This window comes from Colletotrichum jinshuiense, chromosome 7 (genome assembly GCF_051148585.1).
Source record: "Colletotrichum jinshuiense chromosome 7, complete sequence".
Classification (NCBI taxonomy): Eukaryota; Fungi; Ascomycota; class Sordariomycetes; order Glomerellales; family Glomerellaceae; genus Colletotrichum; species Colletotrichum jinshuiense.
Genome location: NC_139314.1, coordinates 3830274 through 3853553, shown reverse-complemented (window position 1 = coordinate 3853553; position 23280 = coordinate 3830274). Strand labels below are relative to the sequence as shown.

Sequence of the window (23280 nt, the reverse complement as noted above, 5' to 3'; positions counted from 1 at the left end):
TCGCAACAGCAATTAAAGAGTTGAAGGCAAAGGAGACGAAGGTGGACATCCTGAGTGAGTTGAAACCATTTGTGGGAGAGAAAATATTAAAATAGGACGCTGAATTGACTTCATTATCAAGTCAACAACGCTGGTCTAGCATCGGCGACTACGGAGACAACGGGCCCCGGTTGGGAATGGCATATGGCTGTTAAGTAAGCACTCTTTTAGACACAACCCGTGGTATATCCGACTTGCTTATTTGCGTCAAACCAGCCATGTTGGCCACTTTGTCTTCACCAATGGCATACTGCCGCTTCTCAAAAACGCAGCGAAGCAAGACGGAGCCGACGTACGCATAATCACCCTCAGTTCCAATGTCAACTACGTCATGTTGCCGCCAAGCCACGAGTTTCTCTTTGACTCTCCCTCATTTCTGACCAGCCCCGTTTCCCACTACCCCTGGCCATGGCGATACCTCACCCATCACGTCTTTACGGTTGACATGATTCGATATGCTGTTTCAAAAGTAGCCAATCTCATGTTCGCCCAAGAACTCCAGCGACTGCTGGACGAGCAAGGGTTGCCTATTTTGTCAATCTCGGTACACCCAGGTGGCGTGGCCAGCGATTCTACCAAGGATATTGGAAACTCCATCTTTCTGCTCGTTAGGGCCACAGCATTTCTGTCTGTTGATCAGGGGGCTGCGACACCTCTCTTCGCAGCTACTGCGACGGAGGTTCGCAAAAACTCTGACAGATTCAAAGGGAAATATTTGGAACCCTTTGGAAAAATCACAACCCCGCATCCAGTCGTCAAGAATGAGAGGCAGGTCAAGGGGATGTGGGATAATACCACCAGTGAGGTGAACAAACACTTGTCTGAGATCGGGCTTGAACCCCTGCAAGAGTGGTAGTCGTAAGACATGCAATTTGGTGTTGTTTGGGTTGTTTATTCTGGATTCTTGTTTCCATGGTCGTCGGGTGGAGGTGATTTCTTCAATAAGATCGATATACAATTTTCTTTCGTCCAAGAACAGAAGATCCTCGAGCGAAGCTGAGTTGTAGAGCCACATGGTAAATAAAGAATCATTTCTACTGGAATTTGGTAAGTAATTGGAAACCGTACCTGCGGTTTGGGATAGCCGGCGGCCAACTCACAAAATTAACAATAATCCTTTTGGCATTCCTATGGAACGCCTCCTGATGTGATTTTTAATCAATTCTTTCAAAAAGCTTCCATTGACAGTTGTACCCTGGGTTGTCAACACCCCAAGTCTCTGCATACTTGGTAACGATCGAAGTTTAGTTATAACTTATGGTCTTGAGCTGCAAGGAAATCTGAAATCTCGTCAACTATGAGACCGCCATATCATCAACCGCGGGTACTCGGCATTCTTTGGATTTCGGATGGCGGGATCAGATCGACAAAGGTTCGTCCGATGTCTGCTGCACACTCCATTTTCACAAAATGCACCCATACCAATTTCATGGCAGGAAGTCTGTGTTGTGCATTTGAACACTAGTCCAAGCCTCCAAACATATTTCATGCGGGCGGACCGTGTTTAGTGCCGTGAGAGGAAGGGTCCAACATTCGTACAGAGCGATATTGACACCGCACAGGTTCGAGAAGGCTTGGCAGCCAAAGTTTGAAGGTCGACCATGTAGAACGTGTGGTTGGACATGTCCATCCTGGAAAAACAGCACATGTGAAGTCAGTAAAATTAGAAAGGGGCTGCGGCCAACTTGGTTAAGGTTCACCGGCGGCAGCCACTTGTGACAGCAGGTTCCGAGTTGCAAATATAGCGGTAGAAGTGTCGGCATGATATCCCCAGATAATTCCGAGCGCTTTTGTTCCTCGACGGATGGGCAGTTGAAGGCAGGTCCATAAGGTAGGTGTACGAGGCCCTCGATGACGTTGAACAACATCTGCCGTTAGTTCTAAATCATCAAATATTTCTCAAGAGCACAATCAAGGCTCTGACACAAGCCAGAAGCAGAAATTTACAGATAACCCAATTTCTTTTACTGTTTTTGTGGTCTTTTTCTAAGAATGGAAAGCTATGTGGTTCAGCTGCAATCACTCGCTTCTATTCTGACCTCGATTTAGCGACATCATGCATCTTTAGGCAATATCTGAGGGCTGTTGTGCCAGCAGCGACTTTTGTTACTGGCGTGCTAATGTAAGCGCCAGGCTTCAACCGCCAAGCACACACTGTATCGAACAACGAACACAGACCAGCATTCCCACAATTCACGTCAGCGGGTACCTAGCGGCGCCTTAATGTGTATGGGTTTTGATAGATTGGCTCTGAGGTAATCAACCTTCGCTATCTTGAAAAACCATTGATACTGGAAAGATATTTGCCCGTGAGGGACCAGTACCTTGAAACCTTGAGCAGAGTGGCATCACCTCAGGGTGAAATTCTAACTAGTGCCAAATCGTTCAGCCCGGGACTCTTGAAGTGCGCCGCAGTTTTGTAATGATGGTAAAGATTCTAGCAAGGAAGAGGTCCAGTTACCTTCGTTCTACTTCGAGATTAACGTAAAGTTTCATTATTTTACTGACCGGTAAATAGAAATATGCTACTGACGGGTGGGAAATAGACCGCCGGGCAGTTATCCTACTATTTTCCATAACCCACATCGACTCTATCTGAAGCCAAAATCACATGCACGAAATGACTTTCCTTTGACGTAGTGTCTGGCATGAGATTTGATAACCGCAGGACCAACGACGCGTCTCAGACATGCAACTCAGTTTTTAGCGGCGCAGTGGAAGGTCCTCATCTGCTTTTAATAGATCACATCATCTAAACGAGATAATGCTACGGTAGGATTTATGTTGTACCACATCCCCTACTGTTAGATGCAATCGCGACGCGACGCGCCTCGTGTTTCGGCTAGCAATAATGTGCCACGAAGATTGCCGTTGGAATATTATCCAGGACCGACAGAAACACCCGAAACAATGCCTCCACGTGTTGGATGACCGCGATACTAGAATCGGAAAGTCCGGTCCGTTCAGGTGAGCCGTATATGGTAGCTTTTGAAGGAAGTGTCGGTGCGCCGAGGCGTACCTGAATATAATCCAGGCACTAACTTGGATTTGCGAAGAGACTAGTACCATTGAGTATAAGCTCACGACTCGTCGAATCCACATCAGGCAAGCTCAGAGGCTGATTGCTATATTTGATTAGTCTTAGTTCCCAATGGGGGGCAGTGTCGAGTGCCACGCATTTGTCCATTGGCAATGAGATTAAGGTATCTTCAGGAGATGCTCGGCAAGTACGCTGTTCTTGGAGTCTGGTGAGATTCGATGCCCCATGTCACCTAGCTTTTATTGATCTATCTCGCATATTCAATTTTCGATTTTGATGTCCACTTGCCTTAGAGGAATATACGTATGCTTCGCTTGTTAGATGAGGTCATCGCGACGCGGTATCGGAGTACCCTCTTGCATTGATACGACCTCTCGAGCGTGACACGTGCATGCACGTACACCCTCAAGCCTTCCGTCGAGCAGTAGTCTGAGGGCTTTGGCTAGTTCCCGCCCGTTAACACAGCGACCTGGTCAGAATACAATACGTTGACGTGGCCCTGTCTACAGCGAAGAGGTACACAAACATCGTTCGCCAAGCTCCGTGACGGCCGGTGAGAACGCGGTGTAAAAAAGCAGACTCGCTCCCGCGGTGCGACCTCCGCGACATTCGTGGTCTTACTTTTCTTGCGCGGCTTCAACATTCTTTTTTTTCTTTTTCTTTTTTTCGATATTGCTACCGGCATTGACTGTCGCGATGATCAGTCGATAAAATTATACGCAACGACTCGGTTTTGCTTCTATTCAACATGGGCTCCGAATTCACAACCGGGCCACGGCTCGAGGTAGCCTCGAGAACCGTCAATACTGCAGACAAGACGGATCTTGTGGCGGTGATTTGGGGAGTTAACCTCACAGCATTTGTCCTTGTCGGCGTGATCGTGCCTCTTCGGATCATCGTCCGCTGTACTATTACACGAAACTTCTTTAGCGACGATGTGCTGGTCATTATCGCTGCGCTCTTTACTTTTGGAATATGCTCGCTGGTCCCCATCGGTACGTTTGCGTAACGGAACGGTCTTGGCTTCTTTCCTTGGGAGGCATACGTTGACGAGCACTTAGCAATCGATGCTGGGTTAGGTCAGCACTACTGGAATTTGGACGTTGAAAGTTTGTCTGACGACAGACAGAGCTTGCTTCAGGTGCGGCCACTAAGAAGAGGAGACTTTACTTTGCCTCCAAATCCCTAACTTACGCTACAGCTTATGTTCATCTCAAACTTCCTCTACCCTTGTGCGGTAGCATTTACACGACTCTCGGCGGTATGCTCGTTCCAGAGCCACATCATGCACAAGAGTTCGAGATGGATCATGTTTAGCGCGGCTGCAATCATCAGCGCCTTTGCCCTAGCATCCGTGACTGCCGTCGTCTTTCAATGCAGACCAGTCTCGGCGGCGTGGGATTCTACCATCAGCGACGCCACTTGTTACCCCTTTCTTGACTTTCTCCACGCCAGCACTGCAATAAGTATTGCCATCGATGGGTTGTTGTGCTCAGTGCCGTTGTTCTACTTCTGGGCCATGGACATGTCCTTAGCAAAAAAGATGGCGATCACTGTCCTATTCGCCTTTTCCGGATTGTAAGTTTGTTTTTCTTTCGTTAAGAGGCCGCACGATGGTAGAAACTGACGAAGACATAGAGCCTGTGCCGTAGCGGTTATCAACTTTGTCAATCTACAACAGTTTGATCAGACCGACGTGACCTGTAAGAAGATGCTGAGTACTCATTTCAGACGGCGTGAGCTGACTTGGCATGTGAAAGACACCTGGGCCTCATGGGTGCTGTGTTCCATCGGCGAATGTACCATCGGTATTGTGTGCATCTCAATTCCTCCAATCATTGCACTCTTCACCAGACTCTCCCTCAAGAAGAAGGAAAAGTCTCGCCGCATAAGAAGCAAGTCGTTACGGTACACCTTTTACCTCGAAAAACCAACTTTCAGCCGCGCCGTCGCGCCCCGAGTCATAAGACCGATGGCAACGCCGTGGAAGGACATGCCGGTTGTCAAGACGACTAATCCAGACTTTCAGCCGGATTTTCGGTGGCTCAGGCTGGACCTGGCGGAAGCTGGCCGACGCTGGGACAGAACCCGCCAGTCCTCAAAGCCGCAGGATTTACTCGGAATCGCGATATGATCGGCTCAGAAGCAGCCACGTTTCTTTGTGATTTGATTTTGAATAATTCAGCGTGGGGGCTCCAAATGATACGACTTGAGTGCAACACAGAGTTTAAACGTTCGGCCCAGGGGTGGATAGGCGTTTAGGAATGGGGCCATACAAAACAAAATTGTTTCTTATTAAACATCTTCATCGATCTTGACACGTGCCATCGCACAGTTTCTGAGTCATCCAGATCTAAGTCCTAAAAGGGAGTTCAATTCTGTGACTCGCCTTATCTATTCGCCGATTCGAAGCGGCCGTTGACAAGGCAAGCTACGCCGGTCACTACCTGTTTCAACTGTACGTTAATCAGCCGGCGATGACCGGATATACAGGACCTCGGCGTTAATATGCTGCCTCTCCTTCCCCTGCCTTGCCACCACAACCAGCGGGGCCATACAGAGCTGCTTCTGCCCCTCCTAGTTGTGCTTCTGAGACTGTTTTTAGACCCGCCACAAGGAAGCTTGGACCGAACCAAAGTGTGGGGGTGGTGCTCGAACCTTCTGGGTCTTTGCGGAGGCAACATTGATCTCCATGAGGCCTGGACGCTTACTGGAGTGGTCTGCATGCTCGTACTGCTCAGCGGTCGAACCAGCTGGTGATCGGGGCATTGGGATGGTATGAGAAGTGGCAAATGTTGAGTTTTTTGATGATCTTCCCGAAGGTCACGGATTCTCGCATTCCGGTTTGCGTTGTCTGGAGTTTCTTGACAGCCAGGATATGTCCGATTTGGAGACAGACATCAAGTGGCATTGATATTTCTTCCCAATCTTTGAGCCTCAAACTGTACCGGTAAAACTGCTACATCTATAAAGTACAAAAAAAAATAGAGACTGTTGGCTTTGGTCCAGCCACTCCCGTAAGAGACTGTCTAATAGATTCATGGCCATACTGTTCGGGTTCGGATAGTAGAGCCCTGGTAACTGCCGTCAGGTTCAGCGTTAGTGCGAAAATCATGCAAATTTGGAGTACCTAGGGGGAAAAGCTGAGCCGGAAATACATACTTGAGCGCAGAGAAGCATGCAGCATGGATGATCAGGGGGTGGCGACCTGGGCGTGACCAGGCGAGGAAGACATAATCAAGTCCATTCTGGGGTTTTTGAAACATCCCGTGTACACCACCTCAACCAATTCATGCCTCATCTGCCAAATTGGGTAAAAACCCTAAAAGTAAGATTGTGAACAGATGTCGGGCATACACAGGCCGCAGATCGGACGACCTTTGGTTTAGCTCTGTAGATATCTCCCGGCTGCCGAAGTCAACCCGGTATCCGGCCCTCCATCGGAACATACAGCGACCGCGATTCAAAGCACTCCCGATGGTGAGTCGACCTCGACATTGTAATGAAAAACTCTGCCCCTTTGTTTCCCTTTCCAACGCAGGTGGAACACAACAAAGGCGAGAGCACAAACACTTGGTAAACCTGCCAAGGCGTCCCCTAGTGTCTTAGGTGGACAGGTAGTTTTTTTTTTTCGACTAGCTACAGAGCACGCCTAGTGCCAGGGACTATTGAACAAAGTTCAGCTATCTGTTAGAGTCGCAGGGCCCGTTTTTAAGGCCTTTGAAGCATCCAGCTGATGAACCGGCAGGGAATAAGAACTGGAGAATGTATATTTGAGAGGTCCTAAAGGAACCAGAAAGGCTAGCGGGAGGAAGTCACTATACTCAACTAGGACCTTGGAAGACCCATTTATGTGCTTGATAATGGATTTTGCATCATCCTGTGGCTGGATGCAGAACACGGAGAATTGGCCAAAGGATCCGAATCCCTGAGAAGCTCTTGTGTTTCGGGTTTTGCTCCTCGGCGCCGACCAGTTGGCCGGCTTCAAGGTTTCTATATAGGGAATGACATTTACATGGTATAGCATTTATCCATGTCGCAAGTTACTTAGACAATTCTTCGCCTTATCGGCTAGACCTTTTGCACACTTTCGCCTGCCTTTATCCGCCCCTCATCCGACGTGGCTGCCGTTCTAGTCCAACATCACCAACCAGTAAGCAGCGAGCTGCCCCTGGGCCCAGCCGAAAACGAGATGAAGCCGCCAAGCCGCATCTGAATTCCTCGTTAACGAAGGGGGTGGGGAGCGGTGGCGTCCAGGAGGGAGGGGCTTCTTTTGGCAGGTCGCCAATCACGTCCCCCGCGTGAACCGGGCCTAAAATGTGATAAACATTCAAGTCTCCGCCGTCGGGGACGTCGCTTGGTAGCCCCCCGATTCTCGCCCCCAACGCGGAAGCCATTGCAACCCTACCACTCCGGCCAAAGGTTGTTCTTTGGGCGTTACCGTGCCCTTAGCAGTTCTTCTTCCCGAACAAGCAGGTCCATGGTGATCGATCCAACTGTAGTGCAGTCTGCACGAAGTGTTTCTTGACGCTTTGACATTTACTGCTGCTTCTGGCCCAAACCATCGTTGGCCAGGGTTCATGCAGAAGCGTGTGTCAAGGAGAATGCGCCATGTGGGTTCCCTGCTTACTTTCCTGCAGGTCTGGCTCGGTCGTCTAACCCCCTTTGTTCATCTCACCCGGAAGTCTGCCGCGCCGGCAATGAAGCGGACGACGGCCGGGAGGAAATCCAGCGGACATAATATCGTACGTATGAGTGTGTGTGTATGTGTGTGTGAGTGATGACTGGGGCTCGTGCGCTCATGTGGGAGGGAGGATACGATGCTGCCCACTGTATCCCTTTGTCGTTGGATACAAGGCTAGGTCCATGTCATGCATGGTAAAAAGAAGAAAGCTACGTCGGGAGGAACCCGCTACGCCCCCCTCGTTGGAGTGATGTATCTTATATTTCTCGCATTTCCTGATTTCTTGGGTTTTTTGTACCCGCACAAGTCTTCCACAAGGATATCTATGAAATGACCACGAACTTGAAGCAGCACCGCCAGCGGTCGCTGCTCCTGCTGCTCCTGTGGTATGTTGTTTCTGTAGTCGAGGCGCAGACCATCGCCAGTCTTCTGGCACAGGTCCCCAATTGCGCGGTAAGTGCAGGAATTCCTTGTTCGTTGTTCAATGTTTGTCGTTCGCTTTCCCCTTGCATTTCCCTGCATTGCCGTCGTGGGTCAAGGCGAAGAATATTCTCCGACCGTGGGGCTAATTGAGTCGTTCATCCACGATAGCTGCCATGCATTACGCAGAGTCTCCAAGATGGCAACTGCAGCTTGGTATCAGTCACTACCATTAGCGAGTGTTTATGCCCAAATATCAAAATACAGTCCGACATGTCGAGCTGTGTGCAACTTAAATGCCACTTCGAAGACCAAATACGTACGTCATACTTGCATTCTAAGGGTGGTGACACTAGGGATTGACGAGTGTGTAGGAGCTGCGCAACTCGAGACGAACCTTTGCGCGGCGTATCCGAAGGAGTCGAGAAGTAATGAGGTTAAGATCATCGCCATCGCGCTCTCGGTCATTACCTTTCCGGTCGTTGCCTTGCGGTGCATATCGCGATGGATGATCACCCGTCGGCTGTGGTGGGACGACTGGACAGCAGTCGTTGCAACGGTTAGTCTGGGCGTCGCGGCAGAGTTTGGCGAGAAACACGAGGTTGATTGAGAAACCAGATACTCCTCGCCGGTCTAGCCGGTATCGAGATCGCGAGCGCCGACCTGGGATTCGGAACGCATTATTGGAACGTGGACCCCGCCGCCGGCACCAAGTTGATTCAACTCTTCTACGCCGTTCAACAGCTCTACGTTCTCATCCAGGTCTTCGCCAAGATATCGATTCTGCTCTTCTTCTCCCGCATCTTCCCGGCGCGATGGTTTAAACTCACAGTCCGGTACTTTATCGTCTTTTTAATCCTCCACGGCCTAATATTCTTGCTGGTCATCATCTTCCAATGTACACCGATCTCGTCGACATGGGACCGAAGCAACCAGAACCGAAAGTGCTTAAATGTCACGGCTATCGGGTACGCCGGGGCTGTTTTCAGCATCGTCGAGGATCTCGTCATCTTGGTCCTGCCAATCCCCGAGCTGGTCAAACTTCAGCTGAACGTCAGAAAGAAGATTGCGCTGGGCATTATGTTTAGTCTTGGCTCCTTGTATGTTTCCCTGGGATGCCGCTGCGGGAAATTCTATCTAACACGGATTCAGTGCCTGCGTCACCACCATGGTCCGACTAAAATATCTCGTCATGTTTTCCAGCACCCTCGATACAACCTGGGACAACGTCGACATTGTGATTTGGTCCATCATCGAGGAGTTCTGTGCCATTCTCTGCGCGAGTCTTCCGGCCCTTCGGCCGTTACTGCAAAAGGTGCCCCAACTTTTCACGACTAAGAGAGCCACCACGCAAACCACGAGTACAGCGCTTTCAAGACGCTCGATGCTCCACCTTACGAAGGACAAGTTCCAAGAGATACCCGAGACACCACCATATGCAGCGGAACTGCCTCACACGCCTATTGATATTGCAGACCAAATGGCCGCAAAGGCTGATGGGAAGCGACAATTCGTTCTCGCGAAGAACAAAGAGGTCGACTCGCACGGCGAATTCGAGCTGCAGGACGTAGGTTCAGGGAACAAGAGGTGGCAAAAGAACAGAAACGGATGATTTTGATTGGGCAGTACTGCAACCACGGGGCGTAATGTGTACATACTCTCTCACATGGCATTCGAGCGACGGCGAATAAGGAAACTTGATTTTGGGAGGGAGCGGAATACCAAAAAAGCAGAACACCACTATTGTTTCAGCATGGGTACAGACCACGAACTAACTCTGAAGTAACGAGTAATGAACAAGTCAGCCGCCGCCCGCTTTGTCCGGTTCCTCCTCCGCGACCATGTCCCAGTCACCGTCCAACTGTCGGCGGTATTCTGCCGCTGCCAAGCCCGTCGTGACTAGCAGGTCCATGTCGAGATCTGCGAGCGCGGCAAAAAGCTCGAACCCTGGCAAGCACCTGGAGGTGTTCTCAGCTGGTGGACTGCCGCCGCCGCCTCCGCCGGCCTCCGCCACGCGCAGCCTCGGGCGGAAGTGTGCCAGGGTCTTGCCATTGAAGTCTACGAGCCTCATGCCCTGATGTTTCTTGTCCAGTTCCTCCCACCGCATATCCCCCACGCCCAAAAAACGGAAGCTGAGGGTACTGGATAGGGGGTGCTTGCGAGTCAGTTTGAATGTAACGCCGCGGACTGTAACATTGACTCTTGGTTGTATCTTGCGGAATCTGACAGCACCGGCGGCCCGGTATTGGGTGGATACGGTGTCGCATTGTATCCTCTTGATTTCCATTCTGGTCATTTTAGCGTTGTGGCTGACGCTGTAGACCGGGACGAACCGGTCCTTGGATTTGAGGAGGTGGATTGTGATGGCGTCGTCCTGCCCCCGGTTCAGGTAAAGGATGTGCTGCGGCTCGGGAGAGGATTCCATATTCGGTGACTCGGGTCTGTAGGACCTATAGTTGATCAATCTTCGGGCCGGTGCGGGAGGGGGCATCAAGGCTATATTTCTGCCAATCGTGGGGTAAAAGATCGGCCCGTACTGTTCGTTTCTTTCCGTGACGTACGCGACGCACGCCATCGAGTTCGTGCGCCTAACGAAGCAGGCTTCTTTATGACTCGGCGAGACACGGCCTTATCGAGAAGTCTGGGCCGAAGTTGGGACGAGGCGGGCCATAGAAAGTGGACAAACACAATGGTGAGACGGATGGGCGAACCATGAGTCATGGTCTCCAGATGACAGAGGAGTTGAATGTGTCGTGGTCGCCATCCAATGCACAGATCTCGAATCAAGTCTTTGAGCATTGGGTTTCCTGATGACGTACGAGGCAAGCAGGCGGGCGGCGTTTCTTCCGCTGAGACAGGCGAATCAGTGGGGGGATCCTTTATTCCAGCCCGTGGCTTATGCTTAGACTTAGACCGACCCATGACGGCGAGGCCCGGGCGGCCGGAGGTGGAGCCTGGCTGGACCTTCCGTCGCTAGGGACTAGCCGAGCCGCCGAATCATCCAGGGCCGGAGTCAGGGGTTGAGTATAGCGGGGTCAACCGGCCGGGGAATCTTCAATGTTGACTTTTTTATGGATTGGCGGAGAAAAATAGATACAACAGTTTTGCCCAGGCAACGCCGATCATCAGCTTATGACACCTCCAGCATCTCAGGGTCAGCGTCCCACTGCTACTGCTGCTGCTGCAAGAAACATTAAGGCCTGATCCAATAATTGAATGTCTTTACTAATCGGGGACCCCACACACCGCCTAATCAATGAATCAAGACTGCGTTTAGAGACCTCACGATGGACATCAATTCTAAGCAGAAACGCAAGGATTGAGGGCTTTAGCCAAATTCGCATCGTGGGAAATATGCATCAATGAAAGATAATACTACCAGACTTGGCGGAATCAGCGTCCTCTCTGGAACAATTACGGTGCTTCGATGTACGGCGGTATAAGCATATTCGAGGCGGTATGCTGGACACGGACGAAAACTTCCTCAAGGTTCGATATCCTGCCTGCTTAGCACGACGCTGTCTCTCCAGTCGGTTTGTTGCCTAACCTATCAACAACCTCTTGTAACAGTTGTCCCGGTATCTCGTGTCTATGTGATGAAGCCGCAAGAGAGTGGCGAATGGGTATTTTCAGAGGGCCATAAACCCCCCCTGGACGGTGTGCTCATCAAAGCTTGAGGTTTGTCTCTGATTCATTGCATATCGAGTAGGATAGCGCACATGTTCTGTAGATTAGCCTTCTTGCGGTGCATTCAGTTGTACAATACCCCTGCTTTTAGGTCTCCCTTTCAGATTTCACACTTCACAGTTCGATCAAAAATGCTTTATTTTCTTTAAGCCGAGGCGTTTCCAGAATGTCACCGTCGGTATTGTCCATAATTCCATATTCAACAAATCCCATGAATTTTAATTATGGGCATCGTTTAAGCCAACTCCTAGTGGATGTTATTTTGCCGACATTTCCCGTAGACCTGGCAGCTGTAAACCGGCATCGTGATTCGTTAGTGGAACTCCGCTCAGCTGCACAAGGCTGGCAATTTGCTTACGTCCCCTCACTCCAGTCAGCATAGAGCAGGTGGCATTCTTCCCATTTTAACACACCTACGCCCGTAGGCAAAGGATTGAAGGCAAAGTACCGAAGGTTCATACGGACGGTTAACGGTACGACGCTCCCACACTGGAGTGAGGCGGTCTCCTCCAAAGCCAAATAGTTGCCTACCTCCGACGGCCCACAATGAACAGCCGACCCCGGCACTGCCCGCTTGAGGAATTCCGTGTCGCCATAATTTGCGCAGTTCCCCGCGAGTACGATGCCGCTATCTTGGCTTTCGATGAAATCTGGGATAATCATGGAGATATACGCGGGCACGCATCCGGCCAGTACATCAATCACAAGATAGGCCGGATTGGACGCCACAATGTTGTTCTGGCTCTGCTTCCTGGCATGGGAAAGGCCAATGCAGCAAGTGAGGCTGCCTATCTCCGATCTATCTACGAGGGGCTTGAGTTGGCCCTGTTGACCGGTATTTGTGGCGGGGTGCCTAGTCTAGGGACCGACCGGGAGATTGTGCTCGGAGACGTAGTTGTCAGCAAGAGCATCGTGCAATATGACCTGGGCCGACAGTATCCCGGCGAGTTCAGCTCCAAAGATACTGTCGATGACAGCCTTGGCCGTCCGAATAGGGAGATTCGTACCTTGGTCGCTATATTGGAGACGCAACTTGGCCTGATTGAGTTGCAGCGCCAGATGAAGACGAATCTAGCGCAGATCCAGCAGCTTGCTATCAATGCGCAATACCGAACCTCCTATAAACGCCCTACAGCTACCCAAGACATTCTTTTCGAGCCGAACTATCCTCATAGACACCAAGATCAGTCAGGTTGCAGCTGTAGCGAATCCACTGCCTGTGAAAGAGCGATGGTTTCATCGTGCGAAGATCTTCAGTGTGAAATTGAGCATCAACTACCGAGGAGACGCCTTAACAATAAAAAGCGAAAAGCAGAAGAAGAAGATATTATAAATATGCCGGAATCCCAGATACACATTGGTCGTATTGGCTCGGGGGACACAGTAATGAAATCCGGCGCACATCGGGACAGGGTTGCCCAAAGGCATGGTCTCATCGCCTTTGAGATGGAGGGAGCGGGAGTTTGGGATATGATCCCGTGCATCATAGTCAAGGGCGTGTGCGACTATGCCGATAGTCATAAGAACAAGAAGTGGCAAGACTTTGCAGCTGCGATAGCGGTGTCGGCGACGAAGGCGCTCCTAGAACGCTATCCTGGAAGGGACAGGCCTGGGGTTACAAATGCATCTTGTAAGTGAACAAGCCTGGCGTCATTGACTTTGCTAAAACGATTTTCACCAAGGTATACCTGAAGGAATACCGGTCAGAATAGCAGAAACCCGCGGAAACCTGAGCTGTTAGTATCTACCTTGAACTTTGAGCGGAAGAGAAGTCGCTAACCGGGTTTTCAGATCCCGTACACCATCTTATTCCGCTTGTGGAGAACAGGCGCTTCGTTGAACGGGCCGAAGTATCCGATCTCAAGCGAATACTATTTGCTCAGAGGTGCCAAACAGTTGCTTTAGTAGGACTGGGCGGTGTTGGGAAAACACAGATCGCCTTGAACATCGCCTATTGGACCAAGGAGAATAAACCGGAATATTCTGTCTTCTGGGTCCCAGCGCTTAGTTATGCAAGCTTCGAGCAGGCCTACACCGACATTGCAAAGGAGCTTGGCATTCGTCCAAACATCGAGGGCGAAGGCGATGATATCAAGACATCTGTACGAAATTTTCTGAGCTCAAAGGAATCCGGCTCTTGGCTCCTGATCGTAGATAATGCCGACGACAAAGACGTCTTGTATGGATCAGGAGAGCAGAGTGGAGTGATAGATCACCTTCCACAAAGCGCCAATGGCATTACATTATTCACGACACGAGTAAGGGACCTGGGGCTGTCAGTTGCCGACGACGCCCTAGTTGAAATTAATGCCATGGATAGAGACGAAGCTAAGAGCCTCCTTGGGAAACATATTCATCGACAAGAACTTCTCCAGGATCAGGATTCAGTACTAGAGCTTCTGGGTTTCCTTACCTACCTGCCCTTGGCGATCACACAAGCATCGGCCTACCTGAACAGAAACCGGCATATATCACTTGCGAGGTACCTCCGCCTGCTGCAGGGTACAGAACAGACCCTAATAAGTACGATGAGTCGAGAATTCCGCGACAGCACCCGCTACCCAGACTCGCCAAATGCCATTGCAACTACATGGCTGGTGTCCTTTAACCAGATTAAAGAAAGTGACAGGTTTGCTACCGAGTTACTCTACTTTATTTCACGCATCGAATCAAAGTTTATACCACGTTCTATCCTACCTTGCTCTGGCTCAGAGGAGGACATGGAGTATGCAGTCGGCACGTTATGTTCCTACGCATTTTTAGTTCCACGAGATGAGGGCCATACTTTTGATATGCACAGTCTAGTTCATTTGGCGACACGAATTTGGACGAAGAATCAATCCCTCGAGGGGCAGATTGCAGCAGATGCATTAGAGCACCTCAACGGGATTTTCCCATCCAGTAGCAACGAGAACTGTGTTGTTTGGAGGCAGTATATGCCACATACTCTCAAGGTCTTGAACGAAGGTACTTCTGAAACAAAAACCAAGTCCGATCTATATCATCAAGTTGGGCGGTGCCTAGTCGAGGATGGACGAGTCAAGGAGGCTATTAAGCTACTGGAACATATAGTGGAGGTTAGAGAAACAACACTTGACGAAGGACACCCATCTCAACTCACGTCAAAATACGAACTTGCAGGGGCATATCGATCAGACGGTCGATTTAAAGATGCCATCGAGCTACTGGAGCATGTAGTAGAAGTGCGAGAGAGGACACTTGACGAAGGACATCCACATCGACTTGCATCACAGCAAGAACTTGCAGGGGCGTATGAAGCAGATGGCCGAGTCAAGGAGGCTATCACGCTATTGGAGCATGTGGTGGAAGTCAGAGCAACAACACTCAACGAAGGGCATCCAGACTTTCTTGCCTCTCAACACGAACTTGGAGGGGCGTATGAAGCAGACGGCCGATTTAAGGAGGCCATCAAGCTACTGGAGCATGTGGTGGAAGTTAGAGCAACAACACTAGATGAAGGCCACCCATCTCTGCTTACGTCACAACACGAACTCGCAAGGGTCTATCGATCGGACGGTCGAATTAAAGAGGCCATCAAGCTACTGGAGCATGTGGTGGAAATTCGATCAACAACACTTGACGAAGGACATCCATCCCGACTTACGTCACAACACGTCCTCGCACGGGCGTATCAGGCAGACGGTCGAGTCAAAGAGGCTATTAAACTGCTGGAGCATGTAGTGGAGGTGCGAGAGACCACACTTGATGAAGGGAATCCATTTCGACTTACATCACAACATCAACTCGGACGGGCGTACAGATTGGATGGCCGATTTAAGGATGCCATCAAGCTACTGGAGCATGTCGTAGAAGTGCGAAAGAGCACACTTGACGAAATGCATCCAGACTCACTTGCCTCACAACAAGAGCTTGCAGGGGCGTATGAAGCAGATGGCCGAGTCAAGGAGGCTATCGCGCTATTGGAGCACGTAGTGGATGTCAGAGTAACCACACTTGAGGAAGGACACCCATCTCGACTTACATCACAACATGAACTCGCAAGAGCATACCGATCGAACGGCCAAGTCAAGGAGGCTATTAAGCTTCTAGAGTATGTGGTCAAGGTGCTAGAGAGTACACATAGTGAAGGGCATCCACACCGACTTACATCTCAACATGAACTTGCGCGGGCTTATCGATCGGACGGTCGATTTAAGGATAGTATTAAGCTACTGGAGCATGTGGTAGAAGTGCGGGAGAGCACACTTGACGAGGGGCACCCAGATCAACTCACATCGCAACATGAACTTGCACGGGCATATCGATCAGATGGCCAGGTCAAAAAGGCCATTAAGCTACTAGAGCATGTAGTAGAAGTGCAAGAGAGCACACTCAACGAGGGGCACCCAGATCAACTTGCCTCACAATATGTGCTTGCAAGGGCGTATGAAACAGACGGTCGAATCAAGGAAGCCATCAAGCTACTAGAGCATGTGGTGGGAGTTGAATCTACAACACTTGATGAAGCGGATCCAGATCGACTTGTTACGCAACGAGCGCTTGCACGGGCGTATCGATCGGACGGTCGAGTCAACGAGGCCATTAAGCTGCGTCGTTAGCAGCCGTGCTATACTCTCCAGCAGAGGCTTCCATAACAGAGAAATAAGAACATCCTAGTAGCTATTATCATAACAGTCCCCTGGCAAGCTTCAACCGCATTTGTATGTTGTGTCAAACGGTTAAGTAGTTATGAACATGATAGGCATTGATCCACGCTGGCAGTATTTTGTACTAATTAATGTACATATATAGTATCGCGTTCAAAGTCTTGTCACAGATAAGATTGCAATGCACACGACGCACCAAAAAGCTGACAGGCATTTATAGAGGGTTCGAATTGGGGGACGCCTTTGTCGCTAGCCACTGTAACCAAGCATTAATGCATAGGTGACCAGACCAGCCAATGCTCCCTAAGGCGATGACGACAGCGAGGCTCCAGACGAACGGTCCGCTCCCGCACCCAAGCTACAAGTGTGTCCGTGCGTTGGTACCTCCCATTGGCAGCAGCAGCAACAACAGCAGTAGCAGTAGCTGCCGTGAACAGTCAGCTTCGACCTCGATTGCTGCCAATTCACCTCAATCCACCTAGAAACCCCAAACGTCACTTCGTCACGATCTCACGCGAGCTTGGCGTGCTCCTTTTCACGACAGCAACCCCTTGGGAATACCCTTATTCCGGCACCGTGGTCTCACAAACCAGTGCAACCAACCGAGAATCTCCCCACGTGTTGCTCAACCCGCCATGAATTGACCATCACGTAACAATGCCTCCTCCCGAATCCCGCCCCCTCCTCCTTCCACAGAACCGCAAGCTTCGTCACCTGCGCGGCATTTACCTCCGGAATTTGAGCTTTATTCGACCTCGCGGCCAGACTCTTGACGACACCCTCCTGAATAAGTCGCCTGCGAAGCTCGATGCCCTCCGCGATACCCCTCATCTCCACCATGCCCTCTCCAGCGACAACATCCGACCCAAGGCGCCGCGTCGCCGGAGCACTGCTCTCGCTCAGGCCACCCCAGTAACGAGACAGCGCATGCTGCAGTTTACCATCGACGGTAGAGCTGCCGATGCTTTCTTTTCACTGCACTGCGAAGAGGAGGAGGACCCTATCTACATCAGCGAGACGAAGGAGCACGCGACGGTACGTCGCTGAGTCGAGTTGTCTCGGTTGCCCAACTAATTAGATGAACGGCAGAACTTCAACTTCCAGTTTTTCGACCTCAATCACCACGGGCCCTCTGTGACGCGGTCGCCAATCGTTACAATCAAGGTCTGGGCGAAGCGAACATCGTGGACTCTCCTGCTCCAAGACTCCGTCGACCTCCGAAGCCTCCACTTCATCGGCTCCCTCCAAAGCCATCGATTCCCCCCCAACGGCCTCATTTTCCACCTCGCCGATGGGATTTACTCGCTCGATCTTATCGGGAAGCCGACCCATCCGAAGGAGCTCCCTCCGCTTCATACGTCCTCCTACAACGCCCTAATGAAGCTCGCGACACTCGATAACTCGATCCAGGACGCCCTCGCGACCCAGGACCAAATTACGGCGCAAATCAACGATATCCTCGACACCATACCACATAACGAGGCGCCCGCGGCTGAAGAGAAGGCAAAGCTGGCGAATAAATACGTGGCACTGGAGCAGCGGTCTCTGAAGGCATCTGAGAAGCGGCGGGAAGAGCTGCGTGAATCGCTCAAGGCCCGTAGAGAGGCCATCGCCAAAGGCCGCGCCCTTCAAGGCAAGCTCGAGAAGGACATCGCCGATGCGGCGGAGCACTTGACGGCCTCCAAAACCGTTCTTACGCAGACCAGGGAACAAATCCGCGGACAGCGCCGTCGCATTTGCGCCGACCTTGCCGACATCTACCAGATAACGCCCTGTCCCACGGGAGCGCCCCTCTCCTTCCAAATCGCCGGCGTATCCCTACCGAACACCTCCTACGATACGTCCACCTCACGAGGCGCCGATGACGACCTGCTTTCCGGCGCCCTTGGCCATGTCGCCGCTCTGACAAACGCCCTGCAATACTATCTCTTCGTGCCCTTGCCATATCCCATCACCCCCTTCGGCTCACGCTCCTCCATCCGCGATGATATATCTCTGCTCACCGATCTCAATTCCACCCAAGCAGCACGGCAACGTGATTTCCCGCTGTACCTCCCCCGAGGCGGCTCGACTGCCGCCCAATTCCGCTTTGACTACGGTTGGTTCCTCCTCAACAAGAACATTGAGGCTCTCTGCGCAAGCCAGGGCTTAAAGGTCGTCGACATCCGCCATACCTTGCCGAATCTGAAATACCTCCTCTACGTATGCAGCGCCGGCAGGGAGGAAGTTCCCGAGCGGAAGCGCGGCGGCGTCCGCGGCCTCTGGGCCGGGCGCCTGAAGGGCCGCATTCCCTCGTCGGTAGTTGGCGGCGACGATGGAGACACGAGCAGTTTCGGCGGCAGTCGCCGCGGTAGCACCGACAGCGAGGTGCTTAGCCGACAGCGCGACGAGCTCCGCAAGGCAATGATCATTCGCGAGGGAACCGACTCGCCCGTCGACGACGATGCCCTGTCGTCTGTAGGTCTACCCTTTGACGAGCGCGAGATGAAGGTGACGCTGCGGACCAAGGGGCTTAGAGAAAACGTCGGACGTTGAGAGGCATTATTGCGAAGTCGTGGGACACCAGAGGAAACAGGATAACCCGAAGTCTGGTAGTATTATACGTAGTTTAATCGTTGAGATACCCCGGCGTTGGTCGCCGCCATAATAAAAAATGCTAATCCTGCAATACACCATGCCCGGGGGGGAATCATTTCTCGCGCGCCCATGACGCCCGGGTTTCAATATCACCAGTCAGTCAGACCCCTACACGCCGCATCCCGGAGGAAAACAGTTTGACCAAAACATGAGACCAAACAAGACCGATGCCGCCCATCCGAAGAAGCCCTTGCCCTCCTCCAGTTTCCCGCCAACGCCGTAAACACACCCGCCGACCGCAGCAGACTACAGGGAGCGGAAGAGACGGCCGAGGCGCCACTAGCGGTCCGTCGGCACGAACTTCACGCTCTTCCTCCTCTCCCGCTCGCCGGTCCTGCTTCCCGGGCTGGAGCTGAGGATGCCCGACGTCGGCGTGCTGCTCGCCAGCGCCTCGCGGACGCTCTCCACCGCCCGGCTCTGCGGCACCTCGACGCTGTCCCCGCGTACGTTGGGCGACATCGAGGAGTTCTGCCCACCGCCGCCGGACTTGCCGCCGCCGCCGCCGCTGCCGAGGCCACGCGACTTCTCCAGCGCCGCACGGCCGAGCTCGTCCGACCGCGCCGTCGACTTCTCCTCCCGCCACTTACCCGGAAGACACGCATGGCCGCAGCCGTCGAGGGGACAGCAGCCGTCGCTGAGCTCGTAGCTCCCGTCTTCGGACGGGGCGTGCCAGTCCTGTAGGCAGGTGGCGTGGCCGCCGTGGGCGCAGCCGGGGCAGTACCACCATATGCTCATGATGGGGTCCGAGGGGGTGTTGCCGACGGCTTCGTTGATGTTGAGCATCGTGGCCGTGGTCTCGCGGTGGCCGCAGACGGCGCAGGGGGCCATGGCCGCGCGGCATCGCTCGCACTTCCATAGGGCCTTCTGGCCCAGGGACGGGTCGAGCTCTCGTGGCTTTCGGCAGCTGGGGCAGATGAAGCCGCCCTTGACGCCCTGCTGGGCGGGCCCGAAGATGGATGTGTAGTTTTCTCCCCAGTCGGGGATGCCATCTGGCCAACCCTGAACGCATAGCTTGCGGAGCAGGGCGGCTTCGATGAACAGCTTCATGCCTGTGAGGCGTGAGTGGTGTTGGCGGAGGATGGAAGAGGCACGAAAAGAGTCGATAACGGACTCTGGCATGAGAGGCTTCAGGAGCAAAACCATAATGGAGGCGTTCAGTGCCGATGTCCGCGTCTCAAAGTCCAGCGCGCGGGTCAAAAGTGTGTAGGGGTTCAACGGGGGGGAGCTGTCCATTGTTGGGTTCGATGCGAGCGGGTGTGGGTATGATGGGTCATCCGGCCACGGGAGGAAGTCGGACTCGAGAATGTTTGGCGTGGAGTCATGTTGCAGGGCTGGAGTAATCTTTGGTGGACTTGAAGACGAGACGCCAGCGTGAAGAGGTGGGTGATCCTCAAAGGTAGGAGGGAGAGACCCGAGCTGCGAGTAATTCGACGGCTCATCCGTGGCTGTGTCGGATGCCATGGTTGTCTGGGAAATCATGAATATCTCTTCCGGAGACCCCTTTGACGCGCTGTCGCCAGGGCCATGTAACGATGTTAGAGCGCCATGCTCAGGGGAGTCTTCGAGTTCTTTGCCGCGGATGCGGCTCTCGAATTCGCCTTGGTCACCGCCGATCGCCTGCTTTTGCAGCTGGACAGGATAGCTCGTGACCGAGCGTGTCGACGTGCCCCCCTCAGAAGATGACGCGAGTCCAGATGTTTGCCGACTACTGTCAGACATGGAGAAGATCTGGGCAAAGCTGCCATCAGAGTCTTGCCTCAACGTGCGTCGGCTATTTGGGGTGCGGGGACCATAATTCAAGGGCTCCTGCTCCTTTTTCTTTGGCTCTGGCACATCTATAGCTTGAGAGAGGGCGTCAGTATCATAGAAGTCGTATCCCTCTGTGATAGAGGTCTGCGTCTGGTCGCTTTCATGACTTGTAGTAGACAAAGGAACCGAGTCCAGTCGCCTGCGTGGACTGTTGTTGAACGTACTGTGGGCAGCAGGGGGCAGAGCAAAGCTATCCGACTCCATGACCGGCGGCAACCGCGCCTCCAGTCTGTAATCACCCAGGTCCGCATGCTCCTCGTTGACGGCTCGCGCAATAGGCGTTGCTACGTTGGACGTGCTTTCGATTTCCTCAGAGAGCAAGGAACGCACTCCCAGAGATTTGCTATCGACGCTGCTGGACATGAGAGCTGATGGTCGTCTGGGCGTCTCCTCGCCATTCATTTCAACAACCACGTCCAGTGGTCTTGGCACCTTGACCTTGGGGATATCCTTTCCTTTTGATATAGACGGTCTCTTTTGGAATCGTCCTAGTCGGGTTTCGAGATGAAATTGAGCTCTCCTATTCAATAGCAGATCCATCGAGTACGCAAGAATCCGCCATGTTTGCGCTAGACGAAACTGATTGACCTGCTCTGCAGCGCGTGCATATTGCTCCATAATGGCAGTGACTCTCTTGGCCAGTGATTTCCCGCCAGGGACATACGGCAACTCGCGCTCCAGGGTTTCGAGGTAGTAGCTCGACAGATATTGGTAAATATCCACTCGTGTCGCTGCAGGAACATGACCAACAGCCATAGACTGCTGAGTCTTGTAGGTACCTGTCACCCTAATGGCTTGTTCGAGTCCCAGGACATGGTCGTCGCCAATGCCTGGGCCAGAAGGCGGGGTGGTGCTCAAAACAGGCGTAGAACGTAAACTGGACCTTCGCTTCCTGCCTACCCTCCGGCGAGGCCCCAGGAAGCTACCGATAACGTCTTCTTCGGAGTCGCTGCGGCTGATGCTAAGCATCGGGGTCGTCGGGCTTGAGCTATAGGAAGTCCGCGGCGGTACAACACTCGGCTGGTGGTGAACAATTGAGGGTCTTGGCCGATCTTGTGGTCGCTCGTCGAGAAACATGATGGCATCGCCGCGTGCTGAGAATGACATGCTGGATACTGGTTGCCTATCGAGCACTTTCGGGGCAAAGGCAACATCGCATTGGTTGAATAGTCCATCATTGCCGACTGTCCACAGCAGGTCCTGGTTCTGCCAGAGCAAGCCTGATGGTGAAGAATCAAATCGCTCGATTTCTTTGTAGGGCATGGATGGTCTGGCCAGGTCCCAAATATGCACACTGTTGATTCCGTAGCGCTTGTGGCTGCCGTCGTCATAAGAGACAGCAACCTGAGCGGCGCGTTTGCCTTGTGCGCTCGCGGACCAAAGGCCAGGGCGCCAGGCTACAGCAGCGACGGGTGCCGGAGTGTATATGATCCATCGAGGCTTCTGTCGCTTGTCGGCGTTCTTCGACATGTCCCAGACGGCGCATTTGCTATCCCACCCGCCGCTGATGATGTGGTTGCCGTCGGGATGCCAGGAAATAGAGGCGCAGGCCTTGTCGTGGGCAGGTATCTTGAGCAACGGCTGGGCGATCTTTCGGACGTCCCATTTCAGAACAACGCCTGACTCTGTTCCACAGGCGAAGTAAAACCCGTCCTTCGGTGACCACTTGACCTGTCGCACACCGTCCGCATTGCATTTATAGGCTCCCCGAGGGCTGTAGGTGAGCCCGCCGGATCTGCTCTGCACCGGGGCGCGAATGTCGAAATATCGAACCATGCCATCCTGGCTGCCGGAAAGCAAGGTGGTCTGTCTGTGGGGGTTGATGTCGAGACTGTTGACCTGGCGCGAGTCCTCCCTCGTCTGCACGAACTCGAGCGCAGCGCCCCCCGTCGCAATCCTGGCGAGGTCGTAGGAGAAGATCTTGCCATTGGCGCAAGCCGTGAATATGGTGGAATCGCTGTGCCACTTGACGTCTCGTATGGAGAGCTGGTCTGCTGTCAGCGAGCTCGATGCGCCCTTGCTGGAAGCCGACTGGGCGGTGATTGCGGCGCGAACGTCGATGCCCTCGTTGACGGACAGTCCATCGAATACGATCGTCTTGAGAACATGTCTCCCGGCAATTATAGCGGCGCGGTGGTCAGGGGCAGTGTCGAGACACAGGATAGGAATGCCGGCAGGATAGACTGCATTCTGGGAGGCGCTTGGTCGGTACGAGGTCTGGTAGTGCGGCGCGCTGGTGATGCCGATCGAGTGGTGAGTATCGGTGCTGCTGTCGGCAGTGACTTTGCCGAGGAGTTTGCGCATGATCTTGTTTTCGCGGCTATACATGGAGCTCG

At 52.6% G+C, this 23280-nt stretch overlaps 6 protein-coding genes across 6 annotated transcripts; 4 read left to right on the top strand and 2 right to left on the bottom strand.

Moving 5' to 3' along the window:
* Positions 1-4364: 4364 nt before the first annotated feature.
* EsH8_VII_001001 (uncharacterized protein) lies at positions 4365-5213 on the top strand (the record flags this gene model as incomplete). The annotated part of the gene is made up of 3 exons (XM_083271134.1): positions 4365-4657; positions 4718-4782; positions 4840-5213. The coding sequence occupies 3 exons, from the start codon at positions 4365-4367 to the stop codon at positions 5211-5213; spliced, it is 732 nt and encodes a 243-aa protein (XP_083128691.1).
* Positions 5214-8093: 2880 nt separating this feature from the next.
* Positions 8094-9795, top strand: EsH8_VII_001000 (CFEM domain-containing protein; the record flags this gene model as incomplete). Its single annotated transcript, XM_083271133.1, has 5 exons — positions 8094-8216; positions 8355-8502; positions 8558-8742; positions 8802-9283; positions 9336-9795. 5 exons carry the CDS (start codon positions 8094-8096, stop codon positions 9793-9795), a joined length of 1398 nt encoding a protein of 465 aa, XP_083128690.1.
* A 189-nt stretch (positions 9796-9984) lies between these two features.
* On the bottom strand, positions 9985-10608 carry EsH8_VII_000999 (uncharacterized protein; the record flags this gene model as incomplete). The annotated part of the gene is made up of 1 exon (XM_083271132.1): positions 9985-10608. The coding sequence occupies one exon, from the start codon at positions 10606-10608 to the stop codon at positions 9985-9987; it is 624 nt and encodes a 207-aa protein (XP_083128689.1).
* Positions 10609-13256: 2648 nt separating this feature from the next.
* On the top strand, positions 13257-15039 carry EsH8_VII_000998 (uncharacterized protein; the record flags this gene model as incomplete). Its single annotated transcript, XM_083271131.1, has 4 exons — positions 13257-13500; positions 13553-13606; positions 13662-14595; positions 15027-15039. The coding sequence occupies 4 exons, from the start codon at positions 13257-13259 to the stop codon at positions 15037-15039; spliced, it is 1245 nt and encodes a 414-aa protein (XP_083128688.1).
* A 2116-nt stretch (positions 15040-17155) lies between these two features.
* Positions 17156-19033, top strand: EsH8_VII_000997 (uncharacterized protein; the record flags this gene model as incomplete). The annotated part of the gene is made up of 2 exons (XM_083271130.1): positions 17156-17533; positions 17588-19033. The coding sequence occupies 2 exons, from the start codon at positions 17156-17158 to the stop codon at positions 19031-19033; spliced, it is 1824 nt and encodes a 607-aa protein (XP_083128687.1).
* A 381-nt stretch (positions 19034-19414) lies between these two features.
* Positions 19415-23272, bottom strand: EsH8_VII_000996 (uncharacterized protein; the record flags this gene model as incomplete). The annotated part of the gene is made up of 2 exons (XM_083271129.1): positions 19415-20976; positions 21109-23272. The coding sequence occupies 2 exons, from the start codon at positions 23270-23272 to the stop codon at positions 19415-19417; spliced, it is 3726 nt and encodes a 1241-aa protein (XP_083128686.1).
* Between the last annotated feature and the right edge of the window lie 8 nt (positions 23273-23280).